The 24,718-nt window shown below is 42.2% G+C and overlaps 1 protein-coding gene across 1 annotated transcript; it reads right to left on the reverse strand.

The window, feature by feature from the left end:
- Positions 1–21: 21 nt before the first annotated feature.
- Positions 22–23,915, reverse strand: LOC307253757 (fibulin-2-like). The gene is made up of 16 exons (XM_080031918.1): positions 22,529–23,915; positions 15,745–15,859; positions 15,023–15,152; positions 13,346–13,547; positions 11,831–12,049; positions 10,945–11,055; positions 9,632–9,733; positions 8,496–8,627; positions 5,396–5,533; positions 4,364–4,504; positions 3,663–3,791; positions 2,936–3,061; positions 2,406–2,522; positions 2,169–2,297; positions 1,623–1,746; positions 22–1,045 (listed from the first exon to the last, which is right to left on the reverse strand). Exons 1-16 carry the CDS (start codon positions 23,886–23,888, stop codon positions 688–690), a joined length of 3,633 nt encoding a protein of 1,210 aa, XP_079888044.1. The 5' UTR covers positions 23,889–23,915; the 3' UTR covers positions 22–687.
- Positions 23,916–24,718: the final 803 nt, after the last annotated feature.

The following is a 24,718-nucleotide window of genomic DNA, read 5'->3' on the forward strand; positions in this document are numbered from 1 at the left end:
ATGTGTCCGATTACAGGGACACAAAAATACCAAATATAGAGTAATATAAAGATATATAATATACAATACTTCAAAGACAAAACAGTAACAGCAGCACAGGATAAGAAAAGAAAAGAAAAGAGACATAGTTGTTTAGGCACCGCATTGGAAAAACAACTTCCAAAAACAATTACTCCTGCTCTCACCACAGTGTTATAAATTACACAATTACACATCTGATAACATGAGCAGAAAAAATAAGAAAGCTGGGCACGGATAATAAAACAAACTGCTTCATTCTGGTGGCATAATAAATATATGTGTAGCTCCAAAATGATTACTTTGTGGGTTTGATTCAAGTGGTTTTCTAAAAGGATGGCATGGCATTTTTTTCATGGTTGTTTTAAGCCTTTGAAATGAATGACACAAATAACAGCAATTCAATCCATTTCAGGGTTTTTATGCGATCCCCAGTGAACTCAGAAACTGCCACGAAGCAGCTTTCTTTCTCAATATTCGGCCAATCCTCCGTCAATATTTTAATGTAAACTAAAACTGAGCATAACCGAGATTAAATACTGGGGCCAATCATGACAACAAACAGTGTGTATACTTTATGACATTGTTAAATAGTGATGGGAAAAAGTCCTCTTGAACTGAGTGAAGGTCCATATAGTGGCCACAGAAAGAAAACATCTCTTCCAACAGTTAGAGTAAGTTGTCTGTGATGAAGACGTAGATCCTGGCTTGGAAAGTGGTAAACGTCCCCTGTCTCCAAAGCTTCATTTCCACGTGGATCAAGAAATCCCTGGGACCCTCGACCTGTCGGTGCAAGTACACGGCCCCCGTGTAGGCGTTGAGTTTGCGGGTGCTGAAGTAGTTTCCCTCGTTCCCGTGTGTGATGCTGACTATCACGTTGTCCCCGGAGTAGGCCGGGGAAGGTCCGATACGGAAGATCTGAGCGGGGATGATGATGTTGGACTGGAAGCTGAGGTAGTAATAGGTGACTCTTAGAGGAGTGTTTTGACAATCCATGTAGTCAGGACAGCTGTTCCGCTCGCAGCGCCTACCACAGGGGACACAGGGAAACAACAGGGTAATCAGGAAGTCCTTTACAATGGCTACAATGCCCGCCTCCCCGCCACATATCGAAGTGTCCCTGTGGCCAAGACACTGACACCCTAGATTTCTCCCGATAGTTAGCTTGCAATGTGTCTGTGAATGGGTGAATGTGTACAAAACAATGTAAAGCACTTTGGGTCTGTGAAAAAACAGTCCATTTACCATTTACAATAAAGACTAAAATAGGCCTTAGATGTACTGTCTTATAAAGACGTTCAGAGATGTTAAGATATAATAACTCAGGATAAAAAAGCCTAACGCTACAATATAAAATATCATGAAATCAGTTGCCTCTACAGTAATACTTTGTCAATAAATATTTTAATATTTCCAAAAAGAGTGATAAAGCAAGCTAAGAATATACATGTACCAAGGTAGTTAAACTGATTGATGCTACCTATAGGCTGATCTACTTTGAATGGATTTTTTTTTATCCTTTATCCTCATATGCCTCCGTTTTCAGTCTCATATGATTCAGTGAGGCATCACATTAAACATTAGTTTATTACAGTATCACTTACGTGTCGGACACTTTGCGGTAGTTTGGTGGACAGTTGAGAGAAAGGCAGCGGTAACCTCCATGTATGTTGTAGCATCTCTCAGCTAGCGAGCAGTTATGGGCCCCCGTGGTACACTCATCGATATCTAAAACACACAGTTAATGCATAAGGGGGGGGGGGCTGCTTAACTGCCTGGAGCCAAAGAAAATGGGTGCTCGTCACAAGACAATTGAAATTTGAGGACAAGCCATATTGTAGAAACATGTAAGACAAAAACGATATCTTGTGGGAGTAAAAAGCTGCTCAAGCAAAAATTAGCAAGACAAAATTTTTAGGCCAATAAAGTTTTACAGCCTGTGTAATTACTGAGCCACTGCAAAAGTACCAATTATGTTTATCTGAGCAAAACCATTACCATACTGTAGACTCAATGTAGAGTTAAATGTGCGCAGAGTAAAACAAATCTATTTTAGAGCAGAACCATATGCGGTACACTTGCAATGAAACAGTACAGTTAGAGCATGTGTATTGTGTGCATGTGATTTTTTAAAGAGGGGGAGGGGTTACCTCTGCAAGAGCGTCCATTCAGAGACATGGTGTATCCATACTCAGGACAAGCACACTGGTAACTGCCAGGAACGTTCACACACTTATAGGTGCACAGATTGCCAATGCTCTGGGTACACTCGTCGATGTCTGGGTGACAAAGAGGAGGTCAATCAAGTGAAAGTGATTCATCAAACTTGTCCAAACATAAGTTTGGTGTAAATACGGTATTTGTGAGGCGTAAAGAGCATGCCCCACCTTCACAGGTGTGCCCATCCTCCCTGAGGTAGTAGCCCTGTGTGCAGTAGCACTGGTAGGAACCGTAGACATTGGCACACTCCTGACTGCATGGGCTGGCCAGGCACTCATTCACATCTGGAGATTAGAGGTTAGAGCTCATTACTGTCACAATTCACTTGATCAAAGGAATTTCAATGTTTCTATCCTAACATATAAACAAGATGTTGTTATTAAGCCAATTATGTTTTTACTGTTTGGTGCTTGAAGGCATGGGATGATATACACTATAATACACTAATACCTTTACCTGCCATCCCTCCTCAGCAATGTGCTGTGTGGTGGCCAGCTTTAATATCAGCTTAGTCTAGGAATCTGCACTTGTCATGCACATACACAAGCTTGGCACACCAACAACCACACACATTCACACACAGGCATTTTTTGTCACGCGCAGATTCACAAAAACACACAACCGCATGCACCGACACGTACACATGGACGCACACCCATGCAGGCAGACATTAATACACACACACACACACACACACCTTCACAGGTCTTTCCATCGGCGGATAAGCGGAAGCCAGAGGTACACGAGCATTCGTAGGAGCCTGGGGTGTTCTCACAGGTCTGGGCACACAGGCGGCCCGGGTAGCGCCAGCACTCGTTTACATCTGAGAGGAAGAAGCGGGGTCATCGTACATCTGAAAGTGTGTATTGCACTTCATCTATGGGGTTTTGCACCCAGATCCACAGATCCAACCAAGCATGAGTGGGTTGGTTGCCCCATACGGCCGCGTACGTGTGCATGCCTGTGCTGTGTGCGTGCTTGTGTGTGTGTGTGTGTGTGTGTGTGTGTGTGTGTGTGTGTGTGTGTGTGTGTGTGTGCGTGTGAGTGAGAGTGTGCTGTGAGGGGACCAGCTGCCTGCTGATAGTCTAAACACTTGAGCAGAGCCCATTATCATGAGAGTCACAACACAGTGAATCACAAACAGAGGGGAAGAACAGAGTCCTCTCTGCAGCAGGAGACGTGATCGGCCAACTCGCTACTGCAGGAGCCAGCAGCAGCAGAATAATAAACAGGAGCAGCAGAGTGGGCAGGCCAAGCAGAGGGTTGGCTACACACAGTAATGCAAAAAGAGTGAAAAAGTGATGTAGGGCGTAAAGAAGGGAAGGAGAAGAGGAAACTAAGAGACAGGAAGATAAAGGCAAAATGCACAAAGCTGCATGTGTGCTTCAACTGCATGGTGATGTTGTGTACCATGAGCAACTTACCCACACACATCCTCCTGAAGGAGTCAAACTGATAGCCCGTCTGGCATTCACACCGATAGGAACCAGGCAGATTGTGGCACAGCTGGCCCTCTCCACATCGATCCAGACTGCTCTGACACTCGTCCACATCTACAAGACACACGCGTGAATTGTAAAGAGATTTTTAAAAAAAATCAATAATAGTGACAATGATAAGAGTCAGCTGCCACCACTTCATGAATGAACATGACTTGTTGAAATAAATGTTTTTCGACTATATGCTCTGGGTGTGAAATAAAGTGATTGCTGCACTGGGGAAAAACACAACAAAAACAATACTATTCTTCATAACATAAAAATGGGGTCAGCGATTCTGGACAACGCGTGTTGTCAAAAGTAACTTTTTCACAAAATCAGTCAATATCTCCTCTTGATCCGTTACCTAAATGTATTGTATGTACCCTGAAAATAATCTGGTGTTGCTGCACAGCCTCGGCACACTGTACACTGGTATGGAAACAAAGGGGCCCACCGTTAGCTAGCAACGAGCTAGTTTACAGAGCCTAGGCTGCGTATTAACACTGTTTTTTTTTCAGCGCTCACACAGTAAGGACAGGTAGCGGATTGTGAGGAGATATTCACTGATTTTGACAAAAAAGTTATTGTGACAGCTAGCATTCTCCGGAATTGCTGAGACCACTCAACTCAACTACAAGCCATACCGATACATCTGGATCCATCGGGACTGGCGTGATAGCCCCGGCTACATGTTATCTTCCTCTGGCACACGTAGGACCCCACTGTGTTGATGCAGTTAAATCCCACGCTACATGGCTGGGCCAAATCGCCACACTCGTCGATGTCTGTTAAACATAGAGAGATAGAGAGAGAGATAGAGAGAGATAAAGAGAGAGAGAGAGAGAGAGAGAGAGAGAAAATTAAGATGTCTTCTATGAAAAAAGATAGAAGAATAGGGAAGTACCAAATGGCACAAAGGCCGGGCACCGGGGGACCAGAGGGCAACTGTTTAGCCACACTGTGATATCAAAGCAAACACACATCACACGGTCGCATTCCCTCGGATTACTTTGTTGTGTGTCTGTGTGTGTGTGTGTGTGTCTGACATTTGCTCAATTTTCTCATTTCTCAGAGCATTTCTTTTACACTTCATTTTTACAGGGGCGTCGGCTGCCTCGACATGCCCCAGTTCCTGCCCCTGGGGGCTAATTCCACAGCATCGGTTTGTACTGGAGGAGGACAGAGGATGGGCTTTTATCCACCCCTCCGCAGCCCCTAACAGCAACCCTCTCTGATCTCCTGTCTGTGTGGCATTTAACCCCTCTGTCACTGCATGCAGCCCTGTGTGGCTTATATTAGCAGTGTGTCTACGTGGACTATGATTCACCTGTGGGGAAATTTTGCGCTTGGCCTGGTTTACTCACCGGTGCTTATAGGAACAAGATTGGGAATCTCTAAAAAACAATACTGAATGTTGACTAAAACAAGGCAGAATTGTCTGCTTGTTTATCACATATACAGTGACACATCTTCATATGGAATGTTTTTTTTACCCAACCGAACACTTTATCAATTTATTTTTCTTTCCCTATTTTAGCACAATTCAAACCACAAAAAAATGTGTAATAGAAAAGAAATCTCCATGCATTTTGGCCTCCATACTATGCGCAAGACTAGGATCAACTGCAAAACTTGGGAACAATTATATAATTATTTAAGAAATGGATTCATCTTACCAATACAGTTGCCCTGTACGCCCTGGTTAAAGCCCACAGGACATTGTGGTTTGGGGTTGCACCTGAAAGAGCCCTGGGTATTCACACACTCAAAGCCGGGTCCACAGTTATGGCTCTGCTGCACACACTCATTAATATCTAAGGGAAGAAGAAGTGGAATAAAGGAGCTTATGAGGACCGAATAGATGATTAATTGGAAGGAAAGCACAAATCAAACATGATTAAATTCAGTCAGTACAGTGCAAGATACAAACCTGTAATGCCATCTTTTACCACTGGATGGCACTGTGGATAAATGGTAGATAGGGCAGGTACTCACTTTCACTCATCTATTATAGAACCATTCCCTATCAGTAGTCTAGTTGACTAGTAGTTGATCAAGAGGAAAAACTGTTTAACAACACAGAAATATTATCTTTACTTGTATCACTAGTGTTACATCCAGAATAACCTGAATGACTTATTTTTAGATATCTTAATTTCAACTAGATGAATAAATGTAATGAATCCAACCAGTAGAAGTAAGCCTCCGGCCGTCTTATTGTTAGGTATTTGAATCACCATTGCAATATATTCCCCCAGAGTCCAACACCTGTCTACTAAGGGATTGACCTCCTGTCAATCAGCCCTCCACACCTGTTGCCTTATTATGAACCAAAGCTGGAGGGAAATCTCAATCTCAAACAAAATGTGGTCCATATGCGTGCGTGTGTGTGTGTGTGTGTGTGTGAGTGTGTGTGTGTGTGTGTGTGTGTGTGTGTGTGTGTGTGTGTGTGTTGATAATGTATTCGTGTTTTGCCTTCACCACTGTAATTGTCCTACAGAGGCTTAAACCAGCTCTGGCAGGCAGCCCTGCTGATATAAGGTAGGCCTCTAAACAGCACAGAGTGATGGAGCATCTTGATCCTGACACAAGTCTGGAAGAGTCGAGGAGAGCTGAGTGAGCCTGACACCGACGAAGACGGAGAGAAAGAAAGCCAGGAAGCAGGATAAATGTGTGAGAGATTGACAGTTACCTCCCTCAGAGTCAAGGACAGAGGCTCAAGGAACCACCCAAGGTCAGAGGGTGCACTTGCGGTATTTGAGAATTTAACCCCTTACACCCTTAGCAGTTTTTTCAACACAGTGCATGATTTTTTTCATGAATAGGTTTGGCTGAAATGCCATCAAGATACGATGCAGGGCAAATATTATATGCTGTTCAGTCATTTGGTCTGTCACTTCGTCCCAGATTGTTTTTTATTTATTTGTACAATTCAGATTTGTTTTTTAACCTTTAATTTATACAGGTATTTAATTCTCATTGAGACACAAGGTCTCATTCTCAAGAGAGACCTGTTTGGGACAATACAACAACCATCACTTACAGACAGACTGACTTTATTGATCCCCTGACTTCTCCTCTAGTACCACCATGAGATTATGACTCTTGTTTTGAGTGAAATATCTTGACAACTTTTGGAAAGATTGGCACAAAATTTAGAACGGGCATTCATGGCCTCCTCGGGAGGAATTGTAAATCTTTGGGACTCCTCTGACCTTTCATCTAGCGCCATAATTAAGTTGTCCAACTTATGCTTTATGACCTCTGAAAACGAATGACATTCTGTACTTTGGGTTTAGTGATTATCAAAGCACGCTAATAAACTAAACTACGAAGGTGAACATTTGCATACGTACAAAGCATCAGCATGTTAGCATTGTGATTGTGATCTTTTTTTTAAGATACTTTTTGGGCATTTTTATGCTTTATTGATAGTGCAGAGAGACAGAGGTGAAATGGGGCAGAGATGGGAGTGAAATGCAGAGAACGACCGCGGGCGTCCCCCCCTGGGCCCGGCCCGGGGGGGAGGCCCTACCAACTGAGCTAAGGGCGCCCCAGGGCTGTTTTGCCTTTTTTCCAAATTTCTTTTTTTCTGTATATGAACGATATCCAACATTCTTTACATTTAGGAAAAGCTGCAATAGAAATTCATCATAGGCACTGTCAATTCACTAGTTTGCTAGTACTGAGATTACATTTCAGAGTCTAAATTTAAAACCGCTAAAACTGAAGAGAGTAAGTTAGGGACATAATTCAGTTTCACCCTTTACGGTGACTGCTTCATTTGTGAGGAGGGAGAAGGAGCGATTAATCACAGTCTCTTAGTAAACGATAGGGAATAGGTAGGTAGCACAGCACGGAGATTGCCGACGGCCTAAGTGGCAGCTGTGTGCAGGCTCACCGTTAAACATTCTTGTTAAATGCTCATTTTGCCTGATTGAACAGTGCACAAGGAGCTGCAGATTAGCCCAGTTCCTAGCTGGAGTCCACAGAAACCCAACACAGAAAGGCACAACGCACTTCCGGCACATTCAAAACTCTTCTTAGGGGTCCTTCTTCTTGAACACTGGTGCTGCCTTATGGATGAGACTTCTGCACAGGCCCAATTTATGGTGCATGGAAATAATGAGACACATTGGGAGGTTTTTATATTGTTATCTCAAAGTTTGGCGCTACCCACGAAGACAAGCCAGGCAGCTCTTCATTCTGAGAGGTAACAGCAAAGCAAATACTGTGGAAAGAGCTCTCTGGAGGAACATTTCCTATTGTTCCCTCTTGTCTGTGAGCTCAAATGTGAAATTGCATGATCACTCGACGTGAAGAATTAAGAAAAATCTAATTTTCAATGGTTACTCTCAAGGGCGGTAAAAGTGATTGTTTGCCTGAAAAATGCGCTTTCCTTACTTTGTGAACATGCAGTAATACAAATGCTCTCCTGTTGGTACTTGCAACAAACTCACAGTGGCTGGAAGTGTATAGTGTTAAGGTGGAGGCAGCGATTGCTTGAAGAATGCTTGTTGTCAGTCCAGTGTTAATACAGAGCCTAGGCTGTGTAAACGGGCATGTTGGAAGCTGGGCCTAGCCCCTTTTGTTTACATAGCCTTTGTTGACGAACCAGTTTACAGAGCCTAGGCTGTGTATTAGCATCAGATTTTTTCCAGCACATACACATTACGGACAGGTAGTGGTTCATGAGGAAGTATTCACTGATTTTGACAACAAGCGTATTCCGGGATCACTGACTCCACCTTTAATGCTGATGAGAATGGGGTGTACCTTCACAGATGTCGTTGTTGATCTGGTGTCCCTGAGGACAGGTGATCACTCTCTGACAGATGTAACTCCCCGCAGTATTCAGGCAGCGCTCATTCAACTGGCAGGTATGTGCTGACAAACACTCGTCTAAGTCTGGATGTTTACAACAAGAAAAAAAAGGGATAGAAGACAAATGTGTCAGTATGAGGAAAGAGAATGAATAATAAGGCTTGGTTTTCACATTTTCTTTTGTCCTTTAGAGCTGCTCCATCTTCCCTTTTTCCCTATAACAATGATGTGTTTATATGGGTATGTATATTTGTTTTGTGCTCTGTCGAAGCACTTTATACACCACTGTTTTTAAAGGTGCTATACAAAACAAAATAAGGTTATTATAATCATGAATAGAGCAAAGTAGAAGACGCCAGATGAATATGTTTGGAAAAAAAGCAGACAAGGAAATACCGCCTGAGCAGTTGTCTGCCAGTGTGTTTAGCGATTAGCCGTTAGAAGCAGCTTAAAGAGACAGGTTGGACCCTCCTATGGGAGAGGGATTAGGGCCAAGGCCACTGGGTGTAACATCCGTCCACACAATGAGAAATGTGTCACCATGAAAAGCCACTCTCCGTGTCACTGGCACAGTCTGCTGCTGTCGAGCAGGAGACAGACCAGTGGCTAAGGCTTCATTTCAAGATATATATCCCCGGGAAGACAGATTAGAGCCATAGAGCGGCAGCTGATCAGCCTCATGATCAGTCCAGCACCATTCCGAGAAGGGAATAAGGGTATTACTGTATAGGGGGGAGGCAGTTGGTAAGATATAGCCTGATATTGCACGGATAGTTGGGATGATCCCCCCCGGTAGAGAGACTCAGTTCAGGAACAAGAATGAAGGGGATTAGGGGCTGTATCTCCTCTGCACATCTACAAGCGCTGATTAGAGAAAAATGACATATCAGTGGCAGACATTCTTGCCAAGAAGAGACTCTCCTCAACTGGAACCAAATGTATCTGGCTGAAAAAAGGACTGAAATGAGGGCTAAAAAAATGCCCACATCTTTTGGATTCTATGACTGTATGTAAAAAAAATCCATATGCAAGTCTGGTTTGATGTAAGGAAATGTTTTCGGCGTCATATCTAATTATTAGTTCCTTACCCTCACAGGTGCGCCCATCAGCCATAAGGGAGAATCCTGGGAAACAGGAGCATTGTGGCCTTCCGCCCACTGAGGTGCAGTGTTGCTCACACGGGCTGTTGCCTGGAAATGAATACCGCACAGTGAAGTCAGATGAAATAAACTGTTGGACAACTCCAAACAACTGTAATTAAGGTGAAACCGCATGAGAACTCTGTGATGCTGGCTTGGAGACAAGAACACTATTTACAGAATGGTCGTTTGCTCATTTCCTTTTTCCAGGGTGATCCCTGACCTGATCGTATTGTATTTCCTACTTTTGGCCCACAATGCAGCAGACCTCCACCCTGGTGTCATGGAAACCAAACGAGACAAACAAAAAAGGGACCCTGCAACGAGTATGATATGGAGAGCTCGTGCGAATGAGTGGCTGATGCTGAAAACAAACTAACCTTTGATAACATCTCACTGCTTGTGTTTGACATTTGCAGCACAATTACATGTCACGGAAGGCGTGAGATTGAAAAAACAACATGCCAATCCATAGCAGCCAGCGCTGGCTTCGCCTCTGAACAGATTAGACTTAATTAAGATGCTAGTTTCTGATTAGGTAAAGACACAGTAGGAAAACAATGTTTTTTTAAGTAGAGGTTAATTTTGAGAGTTTTGGCTTTTTTACCTCCACAACTTTTCTTCTTTAAAACTAGTATATCAATAAAGGACCAAAATGTGTCTGTATATTTCTCCTATACAACCATATTTAAGGCCATTTTCTCAACATTTGTATTTTTAATACTTGGAACCAACAATGTAAACTTCTAAAGCACTTACATCAACTAAACTTTCCATAATCATTCTTAGCACTATGCAGAAGGTTATTACAGAAGTATCTGTTCATATGTTGTTAATTGTCTGATTTATGATACATTTTGTTGCACATGCAGAAAATGCATTTTAAAGTCCTGTACATACCGGTAGTATTTTTTTTATTTATAAAATGAAAAAAGGCTGTCTCCAAAATCTGTTCTGTAAAAACTCTGGACTCAATTATGTTGTAAAAATTAAATAAAGATTTTTAATCAAACATCTAGATTTTTAAAAGGATGCAAATTTACACATAATTAGTTAGATATTGCCGAATTAGCATTTTGATTCAAAGAAATTGTCATACAAAAAATAATTGTTTTAATGTCAGTAATCACCTGGTTATAAATTAGACATTTTAACCTATCCCAATGCATTGTCTCGACATTAAATGAATGAAAGTTCACATTTTGGGTCCGCCAGGCCTGAAGCTCCCTCTCCCTTCCCTCATTAACAGTAACAGTTCTAACCTTCACAGGGGTTGAGTTGGACAGGGGGCTGGCTGGGCGGTGGAATGGTTGAAGCGGACTCCCTTGCCCTTCTGTCGTCCTCCTTCAGTCTGTTCTCCTCATCCACCGTCTCTGCACACACATGTAAAATCTCATCCCAGCAGCAAGGAATTATACACTGTAATCAAGACTTCCTACTCTCCATCTACAGAGGCCTTAGTTAGAGGCTCAGACTGTGTACAATTCCTGCATCTTTATCCAAAGATATGAGGCTTGTGGCTACGGATGAAAGTTGTAATAGCAGTGAAGGTGAGACAGGAAAAAACATTGCCCGCAGACAAACATTTTGGTTTTATTAGTGAGCCCCATCTCTCACTGTAATTTGCAGCGAGCTGTGGAATTAGTATCCTGTCGAGGCAGGCTCGTGTTGGTGAAAGCCACCGTTGATTGAAGTCGGGTGCACTGCAGAGACGTCAAACAGCATTACCCAATAAGACTTCCAAACTGTACATCAGAGTTTTTTTTCCAAATGGTGAAAATATTTTTTTCCTCATTTGAAAAGCTTTTTGACGGCAGCCCAGAGATGCGATAAGTCGAGCACTTCTGTCATTTCAGGAAAGGGATGTTAGTGTAGGATTAAAATAACTGTTATTAAGCAGTATCAGGGCTCGCAGGCAGGAAGGAACTCAAAAGGGACCTGGAAAATGATACAGTGTGAAGGTGTCGACAAATTACAACAAATGTGGTCTTCCTGAGAGGAACGCAGAACCGTAAATACTTTTTTTTTTTCAAAGAGCAAATGGCACACGGAGCTCCTTTGCTGTGCACTGGCATCGGTGGAAAATGTCTGCTATATGGCGCTGGGGTGACAAACAAAGACAAAGATTGGTGGTCTACACTTTTTTACCTTGTGCACAAGTGAAAGCGTCCTCTTGCATCACGTAGCCCGGGAAGCACTCGCAGCGGAAAGAGCCGGGCGTGTTGACACATCTGTGGTGGCAGATGTTGCCCTGATATATCAGGCACTCATCCATGTCCTCCACCTCGACAGGACCCTCTGCCGCATTCTCTCCATCCCTCTCCTCACCCAGGGAGAAGCCCTCATTAGGGTACGGACTGTCAGATACTTCAACACATGGAGAGAAAATTGTATAATGATATAAAACTCCATAGAAAGTTTTTAATTATTTCCTCTTCATCACACCCCTTAAGGAAAAAAAACACCTTTTGAAATGGAATCATTACAGGGCAGACACACAAGGGCCACAATTATAAGGAGGGTTTCTTTTCCTGGTCCCATTTGTTGTAATGTTTAATTTTGCAGGGATAAATACACAGCATCAACCACTTCTTCCACCCACCACATTATTCAAATCCTAAATAAGTTTGCAACGCCCTGGCTTAGATCTTAAAAATATACACATGTATGCGGCATAAAAAGATGCACAACAAGCATCAATACAAGTTACGATGAAAGAAAAATGTAGATGTACTGTATATATAATTCATGTCTTTCTTTTTGCAATATGTTGCTTGCTGGCAGACGTCTCACTGTTATTTCTTTGCTTAATCCCGAATAAGATGAGCCAAATGTTTTTTATGAGGTGAAAATAAACACCATAAAGAAGAAAACATCTTTATGGAAAAGCACCTGATCGCCAAGGCAGATAGTGCTTCAGAAAACATTTTTGGCACCATTTTGTTGTAGCCAAACCAAATAAGTGCAGGGATACTACCAATGACACAGTGGTTCACTTTAAAAGGATTGAATGCAATGCCAGACCAGCAGACAAGACAGGCACTAGATCTCTTAGAATTACAGTACAGAGGTGATCTGGGCTATTATACTTTGTTCTAGGGGGCCAGTGAGGTACGCCATTTTTCAGCAGGGCTTATTACAATGCTTTCTTTCAACAGCTCGTATAAAGAAAATTGACTTTTGTTGAAGTGCATCGGTGTGTATTACATGCACCCACCCAACAACATTCTCCTCCTTTAGCATGGAGCGCACATTGCAGTAGCATTTCAGGTTGGTGTATTTGTTTGTGAATATCTGTTAAAGGAGACGTAAGTGATATGTTGAGTTAATATGAGTGTTAAATCACTCTATATTCATACAGCAATCACTTAAACATTAGGCACAGTTCATAACACAGGTCTCCCAGTCATTCAGCTTTCCAGTAATTGTCAGATACAATTTTGAGCATCCCGCTAGTATTTATGCAATCAGGAGATAGAGCGCTAAAAAGAGGCGGGTCTCTGTGCCCATGAACGATGACTCGTTGCTCTCCATCGCAACACTATCCGACCAAGACGTTCATGTGGTGCTGACGTAGGGACGACGGCGGGGACTGCAAACTGCAATAACTGACAGGAAGTTAACTAAAAGGACCATATCACTTACTTCTCCTTTAAAGTGTACCTTTTTTGGGTGGGGAAGCGGGGTTGAGAGTGGGCCTCTCTCTGACAGAGTGCCAGTGGTCTTGACTCCCAGCTATGGCCTCCTGCCCCTCACAACAGGTCAGAAAGACGTGTATGCAGCGGAAGCCCAGGGACTGCTGGGCTTCACAGACATGGCCCTCACTACGGAACTGCATCCCCAGAGAGCAGCAGTCACAGCACTCCTGTAGGTCACACAGTTAGTCTGTCAACATGGAGTCATTGTATAATGTACTGTAGCTCTTTTAAGGTAGCTGTTGTACCTAGAAAACCTTTCAAAATACATTTTAAAGAAAAAGGTTGCACTCAGAGGTCTGTATTATATTGTACTCAAACCATCAGATAGATTGTATATTGTTAAAGTCCTGCATTCAAATATGTACTGGAGAGGAGTGCTTTCGTAGGTGTGTTATAGTTAAAAGTAGGCTACAGTATTTGCCTGTGAATTGTAGTGGAGTAGAAGTATAGAGTAACTTACAGAACCTATACTAATTTTAAGTAAAAGTCTTGCAGAATTGTACTTTTACAGTACTTCAGTGAATTTACTTTAACCACAGGTGATCGGGTCAATACTTTGTTTTTTGACCAAATTCTTAGAAAACTAACAATATTCCCATCATTCCCATCATCCTTTCATATAGTGCTGATTGCCAAATGTAAGCATACTAACACGCTAAACTAAGGTGGTGAACATGCTAAACATTACTTGCTGAAACTTGGCATGTTGGCATTTTTATTGTAAGTGTGTTAGCGTGCTGAAGTTAGCATTTAGCTCAAAGCACCTCCGTGTCTAAATGGTCTCACGGATCCGATAGCGTGACTGGAGACTGTGACTGATCTTGTTGAATTGAACTTTGATAGCTACAAGCATGAATTTGGAGCGGCTCAGCCCCTCGCTCACAGCCTCTCACTCTGTTTCCCTGTATCTCCCAGCAAGATCACCACTCGGAGTGCAAGGGGGCATAGCGAAACATAAAACTGAAGTAATGACCGCTGTAATATACCGCGGCCGTAGGTGGCTTACATTACTAAATCTACAGGGGTCCTACAGAAAAGTGGTGAAAGCCAATATATTTAACAGCTGTTCTGTGGCATAGGTTTGATAATGGCCCCATGCTGCTCAAGGGCCTCTGGGTAGGTGAGTAAGTATCCTTCCACCAAAGGGTTCGGATGGCAAACGACTGACTTTGGGAATCTGGACAAACACGATAAAGTTACCGTGACTTGACCCCAATTAACCGCCATAATAGCCTTGTGTCTACTGCTGCTACTGTTTTACCACATCAATTACCAGGCCGTGTTTCCACAATGTCAGAGAGGCCAAAACAAATGACATCTGACATTTGCAATTGCTGAGGCCTGCACACTTTGAAGATAGTACTGTAAAGCTTTAGTACTGTGGGAATCTTTAGGTGAAATTAAGCTCCTAATCATTTTGTTTAAATTAAATAAGGTAGCCTAATCGAATAACAGACAGGGAATTGGCACCACAGCAGTAATGCTCAGAGGAAATTCTACTATGACTAATGCATTCATCAATTGCTTATTTTGGACTCTAGTAGGCCTAATTTGAAATGGACAAAGTCATTAAGTTTGACTCTGAAACCCAGTGACCTGTGTTTGCCCTTTGCCGGGGTTATCTGATCACAAGTATACTGGCCTTGAAGGAATCGATGCCGCACTTGTCGCTGGGAACCTCCTGACACACATCTCCTGCTCTGGCTGCATTAGTTCCAGCCAAACACCGACTTTCTCCCAGGGAACCGAGGCAGCACTGTTGTTGGGCCGTCCTGGCAGAGAGAATCACACAGGAAAAAAAGGACTGAAGAAGGGTTTGGACTGCAACTGTAGGGTTGGCTATTCTTCCCATGAGTGCAACTACAGAGCTGAACTGTGCTTTGAAGTCGCTAAAAATATCACTAGGAGAAAAATAAATAATGTACCAGTCAAACCTCTGAGGATCATTTATTGTGGCGTCAGCGATTCCGGAGAATGCTTGTTGTCGAAATCACCTTTTCTCAAAATCAGTGAATATCTCCTCTTATTCCCTATCTGTAGGCCTATACGTAGGCCTACTGTGTGTGATTATGTGTTCTCTTGTGAACACCAAGTGTGTGAAGTCTTCTCCAGAATCGCTCACTACACTTTGAAGTGTTTCCAAAGAAAACTGAACTTAAAAGTGATTTATATTGCAAGAAAACACCCTAATAATAGCAAAATATGATCATTTCTCTGTCACTTAAATAATAAATCTTCAAACTCACCCTGTTGATAAGTCCAATGAAGTAGAAAAAGAGTGCAGCATTCCACAGAGGACCATTTAAGATGATTTACTGCCTGCAGGGTTAAATGATGTGAATGGGCGTTTAATAATGGCCTTACCAGCAGATGGAGTGTCTATCTCTTGTGGGTGGCTCCATGTTGTTGCAGTGACCACTAGCCGAAGCCCATTTCTCTCCTGTCTCACAGCAGGTCTTCACCAGATCCTTAGCAGACACTATAATGAAGCACAGACACACAGTTGCAGAGTTAGTGTCACTCAAAGCCGCCAGTGTTTCAGAGGGATCACAAAATGTAATAAGAGTTACCGTATGAATTCAGCTGAAAGAGGATAGTTAACATTTTACCATCACAGAAATCCCATCAGTGAGATGCTGTAAAAAAAAGTTTTTTTTTTAAATCTGGTAACAGGGTATCTGAAGTGAAACTGAATTTCATCTTTGATGGGACACTTAATAAACTGGTTTTGGGTGACTACATGCAGAGAATAGAAAGTAGACTTACAAGCTGTGTTTTGATTTTCAGGCTCCTTGACTCTGCTCTCACTTTTTATTGGCAGGGAGTATGAAGTATGAAACCCAAGACACTTTAAAATTACCCTCTGGGTAATATTGTCCTTTTTTGCTGCATCCAGGCTAATCAGAGTTGGAGCCGAGTGAAAGAGTAACACATTAGCACCTCATTTCAAACTGGGTCAGGGAACAACAGACGGAGCAAAAACACATGATCCAGTTTACCGGAAAAATGTATAAGTGTTCCTTGAATAACAGGGCAGTGCATTCCACCTTTGATATGTGGCTCCTGCAGCACAGTGGAAAACACAACTTATGACATCCATGTCGTTACAGTCAGTCCCACCATACAGTGCAACATATCAGTCCATCTGGATATACGGAACACGCAATTTTTTTTGTTGCTATTTAGTGTTTAACCTCCAAATCAGCTCATCAAGTCTAATCCTGATCCGACTTAAATCAGAAGTAAGCGGTTGAATAATTTTAGCGGTGACTGCCATTAGCATTCCTCTCCCTTGTACCTACATCACCACATAAACATGCAGCGTTCTTCGAGCAGTGAGTTATCTAGTGTCACCTCAGATCCGTTAGTACGATAAAACATGATAATTGTAGCCAGGTAAACATTATGCTCTCAGAGAGACCAGCCCCTTTGTCGAGTTCTTTCTCTTCTTTTTTTCTAAGATTATTCTTTGGCATTTTCAAGCTTTATTAGATAGTACAGAGTTGAAATGGGGGGACAGAGGGAGCGGGGGAATGACATGCAATAAAGAACCCACGACCACTGCACAGAAAGCCGGAGCCAATATGGTACGCACTCTACCCACTACGCCACCGGTGCACACAGAGTTCTTTCTCTTGAGGGTTGTGGGATACAAGAAAAGTTTCTCTGCCAATTACAGCAGAGCAGAGTGATTGAGTGACCTGTGTTATGAACCACGCTCACTATGTGATGTATGAAAGTAGAGCGGTGTAACATGTATTTTGACAATATTAATATTAATATATTGCTTTAACCCTCTTACATTTAATGTTGCATGTTTAGTTTAGGCTAAGTTTATTATCATCTTCTTATCTCTTATGTGATGACTGCTGGATTCATGCTTATGCTATAATAATAATATAATAACACTAAAAAACAGCTGAGATGTTATTGGTTTTGCAGGTATTCAGTCACAAACCAAAGTATTAGACACAATAAAATCTTGACCTGATGATGGCACTAGATTAAGTCAGAAGACGACCAGAGTTATGAAAATTCATCCTGTAGGGAACATGACTGTGAGTAACACATTCGGGGCAATCCATCCAACATTTGCCAAGACATTTAGCTAAAAAACTAAAATGTGGATCTACTGATGATGATGAAGATAATAAAACAAATTTGGGGATCACCATAGTCAGTAGGGTTTGGAAACTATGAACGTCTGTTAAAAAATGTAATTGACATTTCACTTTATATTTGCTATGAGATGTTTCAGTGTGGATGGAAGTGGTGAACCAACTGACCGTCTGTCACACAGTCAGACTGACCAGACCCTTTGTCAAGTTTGCCGCTATCATGGCTGAAAATGGCATGAAAAACCTTCGTAAGACTTTAATAGGTCTCATACGATCACGTGTTCAGTTTCAAGGTATGCCTTAAATGAGTGTGCGCATCATACAGTGGTAAAAAAAAAAGCAAAAAAATCTCACTGCAATTCTAAATAGATGAAGGCCAGCACGGATGCTCTAGGTTGTTCTACCTTCTACTTCGTAACAGGAGCACCAAGGAAAATACTCATACAAATGCAAGTAACTGCCGCAGAGTGCATAATTTAAAGGTTTAGTAATGAATTTGATGAATAACTACAGTATCTGTGCCAGTCGTGTAGGTAAACAAGTTCCTTTGAACCTGAGTGAATCTATATTAAAATACAGAGAACACAATAATACACCCTCCTCCTTTCGCTTTCCTATTCATTTTCTCCAGGTTCACTCAGCATGAACATTACCCCAAATTTGCTCCATATGTCCCTCCAGAATGTGGGATGTATACGGTGTCAAAAGACATACAGTTATCGAACATATTTACAAAGGATTCAGTAGAAATGACTTTGAAGGGAGATTGCGTACCACCAAAATAGCTATCATGGATAAAAACAACAATAAACAATTTTAGCTAAACTACATCTCAGTCTTACCGAGTGTCTTCCTGTCTCTTTAACAGCCCTTATAATTAAGCTTGTGTTGCAACCTGTTCCATCCAAATGCGCAATAATTATCTAAGTTGACTAAATTTGCTTATACAATGGAGATCAAAAATATTGGAAAAGGCGTCAGAGGGGAGTCTCTCAGTCCCAGGCTTGTCATTATATCTGGCCAATGGACACCAGATGCTTTGCTCTTGTCCAAATCTAAAACTGGTGACATCACAGCCTCTAAAAATATGGAGCTAGAATAACAACCAAAAAGGGCAACTCTCAACATGTCTGGATGTGTCCTATAGCAGTGCACTGCCACTAATCAAGGCCCAGTGTCTTTACTTCTGTAGACTAGACAGTGATTTACAATAGACGTGGGCTGCAGAGAACAGGACAGACGATATGAATCACAGCACATGCCAAGGGGCCGTGACATACAAACTCATGCGGGAGACCATGTCAGATGATTGATGTTGAAAGCTTAAAAGCACCTCAGTTGTTTGAGTGTGTCTATGTGTGCCTGCGTGTGTTCAGGCCTGTGTTAAGCGTGGGAGGGGGTGTTACTATGTTCCTCTCACCTTTAACATGAGTACTTGCAGAGATATCGTGACTTTTGAAACACATAATCACTGTCCAGGAACAGCTGGCTGTGACATAACAGGGAGGGCTCTCCTGCTGTCACGGTGACTTCATTCATTCCAAAACGCTCAATTCATGTTTTCATTATCGGCAATTTAAGTCTTAATCTCCTTGAGATTGTGAGACCATGATTCAAGTGATCCATATCTTTGTAGTCTTCAGCGGGGTTAAAGTTAGTTGATGGATGCCAAGAGGGCTTGCCTCAGTATTTGATTGTTTAACACAGTAACCTCCAATCCAATTACACCTCCTTGTGGATAGATAACTTGAATTAAACATTACAACACTGCCAGGACATTTCACCACTCACCAGTGTTGTACTCAATCATTGGGACTAATAGCTTTTGTTTTCTAAAAATGGCATGCAGACACCTATGATGTTTAGTAAAGCTACATTGGCACATAATCTTTTTGCATTTTAAATCAGTTATTATATTCCACTGCACGCCACAGTCTTGTAATTTTAACCTGTTTCCTATTACCTTATTAACCCTTATATATTCCAAGCAGTGTTCGCAAAACAGAACACAGGAAATGTGCCAGATGAAAACTGTACAATTCCTGATTTTGGACCTGATGAAGAAAATAATGTTGGTATAATGTTACCTAATTGGCTGCTTTTCTGGTCCCAATAGAAATCAAAATTGTTCTGCATTTGAAAACCATGAATATTGATTCAACATTATGACTGCTCACATTTGGAGGAGAAAACATGAGCTTGTAAGTCTTCTGTATCTACACTTTGCCTGTATATTAATGAACAGAGGCAGATCTGTCATTGTGTAACAATCACTTTTGACTTATAGTGGTTCTCTTTTCTGAGTGGCTTTAATGCATCTTGAGCAAATGTTCTTTTTAATAATTCACAGGCACGGGTGACATGTGTATGGGGTGATTTTTCAGTAAGGGCGTGTTGCGGATGGGAGATAGGCCAAAATTCCTGGAAATGACCTGGAAGGCAACCTTGAATAACCAGAGTGAGTTATATTCACCATACACTATATATCTTAGGTACAGTTCATACAGTAAGTATGAACTCTCACATGACCGACTGTGGAATTCACCCTTCCTTTTCATCCTAAGGAAAATTATACATCTGCTCAGCCCTCTCGCATAGGCAGCATGTTGTGACAGAAAGTCTGATGAAAACAAGCCCTTTGTCAGTTAATTTCATATAATTGATATGTTTCAGTCTTCAATATTCTCCAATAGCTTAGTTCAATGTTAAGGATGGTGCTGCTGGGTAAAGTAGGACAGGACTTTACTGAGAGGAGAATGTGTGGAGGTGTGCTTCAGACGAGGTGATCACTGGGAAAGATTGGGAAACCAGCAGCCTCCCGGGAGACGGATAATCACAGCGGCTCATTGGAGAGCAGTGAGTAGCGTCTGGCAATCAAGCCACAACAGTGGTCTCATTCATCACATGGGTATTATGCCGCTTACAGGTACAACCCCCAAAGAAATCCTAAACCAGGTCCAGCCCTGCATCAAAAAGCCTAAACAATCCCCTCCCCCCTCCTGAGCACACACTCTGGTCGGAAACGAGACAGGGGCAAAATGAGCAGGAGTTACTGACTGAGAGAAAAAAAAACATTTATCTTGGGCCACGTTCCACTGCATAGGCGGTCCATTTATGTTTTGTGAAAAATGGTTGTGTCCTTGTTGTTCATGCTTTCGCTTTTCCTCTCCGAACAACTTTGGCATCCTCTGCTAATGGCATTGATAACGGGCATTAGTCAAGACCCTTATCAGCTGGGTTTTTTCCCCTGTATGTGCTCTAACATGTCACCGCTCTGAAAAGTCTTCCTGTAGTCCAATGACCTCCGCCAGTGAACCCTCCCAGTGTCATTCCATTCCCCAAACTGAGTAGACAAAACCAGTTAGTTGGAACTCCTTATCCCAGGAGAAAAACCCATCCTACTTTAACTTTCAACTCACACTGTCTTCCATGAAGCTTAAATTCACACAATTGAATAGCTGGACTTTATCCCAAAGCTCTCAGGGAATGTGTGGAAAACCTTTGTGGACGTATGTCAAAGCAAATAATATTGTTTTTTACCCCAAATAAATGGAAATAGTTCCTATAGTCACACAAGCACGTTCACGCACAGTTTATCATTTTACCCAGTGTAACCTTCCTTAACAAAATATTTAACGGCAAACCGCAACAAACAGTCAATTTTTATCCTGTATTCCCCAACGTTATGCTGTTAAGTGAATTTGACAGGGTACCTCTGGTGTTCATTCCCATGGAAAGACCTCACACATTCAGTATATACTACTATACATACCTATGGAGGCCAGGTGCTGAATAGAAAGAAAAGTCCAGACAGGTCTCAACAAACATCATAGTGCTGTTAAGTATGGTTAACTATACACCACAAGATTTCAGTTTACTGGACAAAACACCACCAAGAATAAAAATTGTTCTCAGAATCCTGACCCTTTTTTTTGGTAATTTACTGTAGTGTAAAGGATGAAATAACAGGGCTTATGCATTCATCATAACTTAGTTCACTCAATTCAGAGCGAAGCCTTACAAAATAGTGGGACTTCCTCATGCCATAAAGCCATAAAGTATGGGGAAATTATGATCTAGTTCAGGTTTCCCTTGCATCATCTTTCTTAATCATCAAAAGTTATGGAACTGAATGAAATCAAATTGATCCTTTAAAAAAAATGTGTTTTATATGTATGCAACCTAACTTTACAGTCTTAAATAAGACTTGGGTTTTCTCTCTTGTACTATCCAGTGCAGTGTAACTCATCTTCTTGTCACCCTTGTAATCACTCCATCTCATGCTCTCTCTCTCTTAGTGCCTGCAGTACTGTAGATCGGCCTTTTCACCCTGAACGGGGCCTGCTGATATGTTCTGGAACATGCTAAGAATCACGTGAAGGATGCAGACGGGATGTACAACAACCCAACTCTTTCTGGAGCAAAGCAGAGGGAGAAATCGCAATTTCAGCTGCTCTAGCAGGATTTATCAGATATATTAGACACATAATGATGTGAATAATTATGGCGCCTGGCAACATTACTCGCTATTCACCACCCTCCAGAGAAATAAATATAGAATTCTCTCAACTTGAACGCATTCAAAAATGAGTACATGCTAAGTATAGTTCTTTTGTCTTTTCAATAAGGTAGATAAGTGCTATCTAGGGAAAACAGACTTTCCATAGACAATTGTTGTGACTGGCTGGACCTCTGCCAGCTAGAATAGAATGATTATGAATTGCTCCTCAAAACACAGGATGTGAGAGAAGGAGGAAAATGTCAAACAACAACAGCAACAACAACAACAACAACAACAACAACAACAACAACAACAACAACAACAACGTAACATTGTCATTAGTGGGCTATAAATCGCCCTGCTATGATGTATTCATATGGAGGCCCCATTGAATGAATCAGAACATTATAAGTTTAGGATTTCTTTTGAATTCAACTTTCAATCAGTTTACTCATCCAGAACAGCCAATGTTGATAATGTTGAACGTGAAAGGTTTACTTAAATAACTCTAAATAATGTGCTAACTTACCTTCGGTGTCTCCGTGCACATCCTGGTAGTTGTAGAGGGTTTGGGGCTGTCTTTGAGGCTGTTCCCCTTCCTCCCTCATGCTGACTGGAGCTCTGTCGGTGGGACTGGACCGCAGTGTGGGGTGTGAGTCCTGCTCCTCTTCACCAAGCGGCTGCCTTCGCTCCACTGACACCTTCTCTTGTCCCTTGTGGCCGGCAGAACGGGAGCCGCCATGACTCCCCAGGCGGCTGCCTTGACTATGTTTATGGTGGCCAGAGCGCCCGGCCCCCTTGTGTGTACGGGCGGTGTTTGCTGTGTCTCTTACAGTGTCCGGTGCCACTCTGTTTCTCTCGCTGTTATGTCTTATGGTCCTCTCACTCATTTCCTGCTGTGGCCTGTTGTTCTCTGTGGTCACCCTGTGAGTGCTTGTTGTTGTTGTAAGCAATGTTGACGTTTCGCTCTGAGCCCCTGTAGAGGTCGGATCCATGTTATGTTTGACCAAAGCCTCGCTTCTCCTCTCTGGATTATGATGTTGTTGTCTCTCCCTCAGTTCATGTCTCCCGTCATCATGGGAGCTGAGGGAAGAGGAGCTTGACTCTAGGTGAGGTGGTGGTACTGTAGTGGTTTGTAGTGGTCGGGCCAGATCTTGGATAGTGGAAGACGTTGGGCCTGGCAATTTATAGTCATAATCCTCTGTGCCAAAACCGGGCGGGTCCGGCTTATACAGTGGCAGAGTGTTTCCCAGTTGCAGCTTTGAAAAGGGTTCAACAGGACTCGTTTGTCGGCTGTCATGGCGGCTGTTAATGTCTCTCGAAGGGCTGTTGTTCTCAGTGCTCGTAACCATGGTCCTATTAGAACTACGAAGGTCACAACCGGGGATGGGTGAACACATTAACCTTCCTCCATCATTTGGACAGTGGCAAACCTGGCACCGGTCCATCTGAAAGGAGTGTCCGGCCTCATACTTCTTGTTGCCATGGGTACAGCCAATTCGCCGACATTGTGGACATTCATCTCTAGGTTGTGATACATCAATGCAGTTGGAGGCAATTTCTGGACACGGTATAAAACGACAGCCAATCTTTCCCCCTCCTTGGGGACAGGAGCATTCAGTGCTTCCAAAATCTACAAAGTAAGATTCTCCCTCTGGGACTTTCCCTTCCCGGAAGCCTGCTTGGACACAGTCGTAGTACTGGTAACCCTCACAGGTGCAGCCCCTTTGTGTGCAGGTAGGACAGCAGGCACCCTTCTCTAAAACTGTTTTGATGCAGTCTGAAAGCAGAGCGGGGCAGTCCACGCCTGTGCAGTCTTTCTGGCTTAGACAGGTGTCCATGCACAAAATCATCCCACATAAAAACAGTGTTACCCTCTGAATGTTCATTTTGCATCAGAATTTAATAATTAAAAAAAAAAATGAAATATTTCAAGTCTTTTTTTAAAAGTGTCTTTTTAGGTTAGATTTTATTCCAGTGGATAAAACAACGTTGTGTAGTAGTGTGGCCTGTGAAAAGAAACAGTGGTTATTGGTATATTCACATTACACAAAGGCAATCAGCTAAACAATAAATAAGTAACCTGTTATTTTATATATTTTTTGAGGGGGGTTCACAGTTTTTATCAAAAATCACATTTCAACTATAGCCTATGGGACAATACAAAAAATGCACAATATTGTCCCAATGCATGATCATTGTTCTTAAATCTCTTAACATGGCTCAAAATTCATGAGTAACCTGATAATAAAAAAATCCCCACCTTCAACACATTATTATGAGTCATGTGAAAATCTCCCATCCCTCGTTTCAACTTAATAACCAGTCTGCTTTAATTCTACCACCTGCAGAGAGTACATTTTCCATGCCATTGCCTACTCCTCTGGAATCACAGGACGAGAGAGCTGGGGGTTTTATTTTATTGCACGTGAATATGTGGCCAAAGGAAAGGTTGACTGAGGGAAATGTGTACAGTAATAGCCCAACAAGAATGATCAGTTGTTGAGAAAACAATGCTGAAATAACAAAACCTCCCTTCCATGACAATGTTACAGTTTGCCACACCAAAACAGTATGTTGCGCAGAGTACTCCTTATCTGTGTTATCATTTTACAAGCAAATGTTAGTCCATTCTCAAACATTATTTTTGCCTAGCCGGAATATGGTGGGAATGTTTTGCAAATACTCTAGAGTCATTTGAGTTCATTGTTAATTTTCT

This window comes from Ammodytes marinus (assembly GCF_949987685.1).
Source record: "Ammodytes marinus genome assembly, chromosome: 7".
NCBI lineage: Eukaryota > Metazoa > Chordata > Actinopteri > Uranoscopiformes > Ammodytidae > Ammodytes > Ammodytes marinus.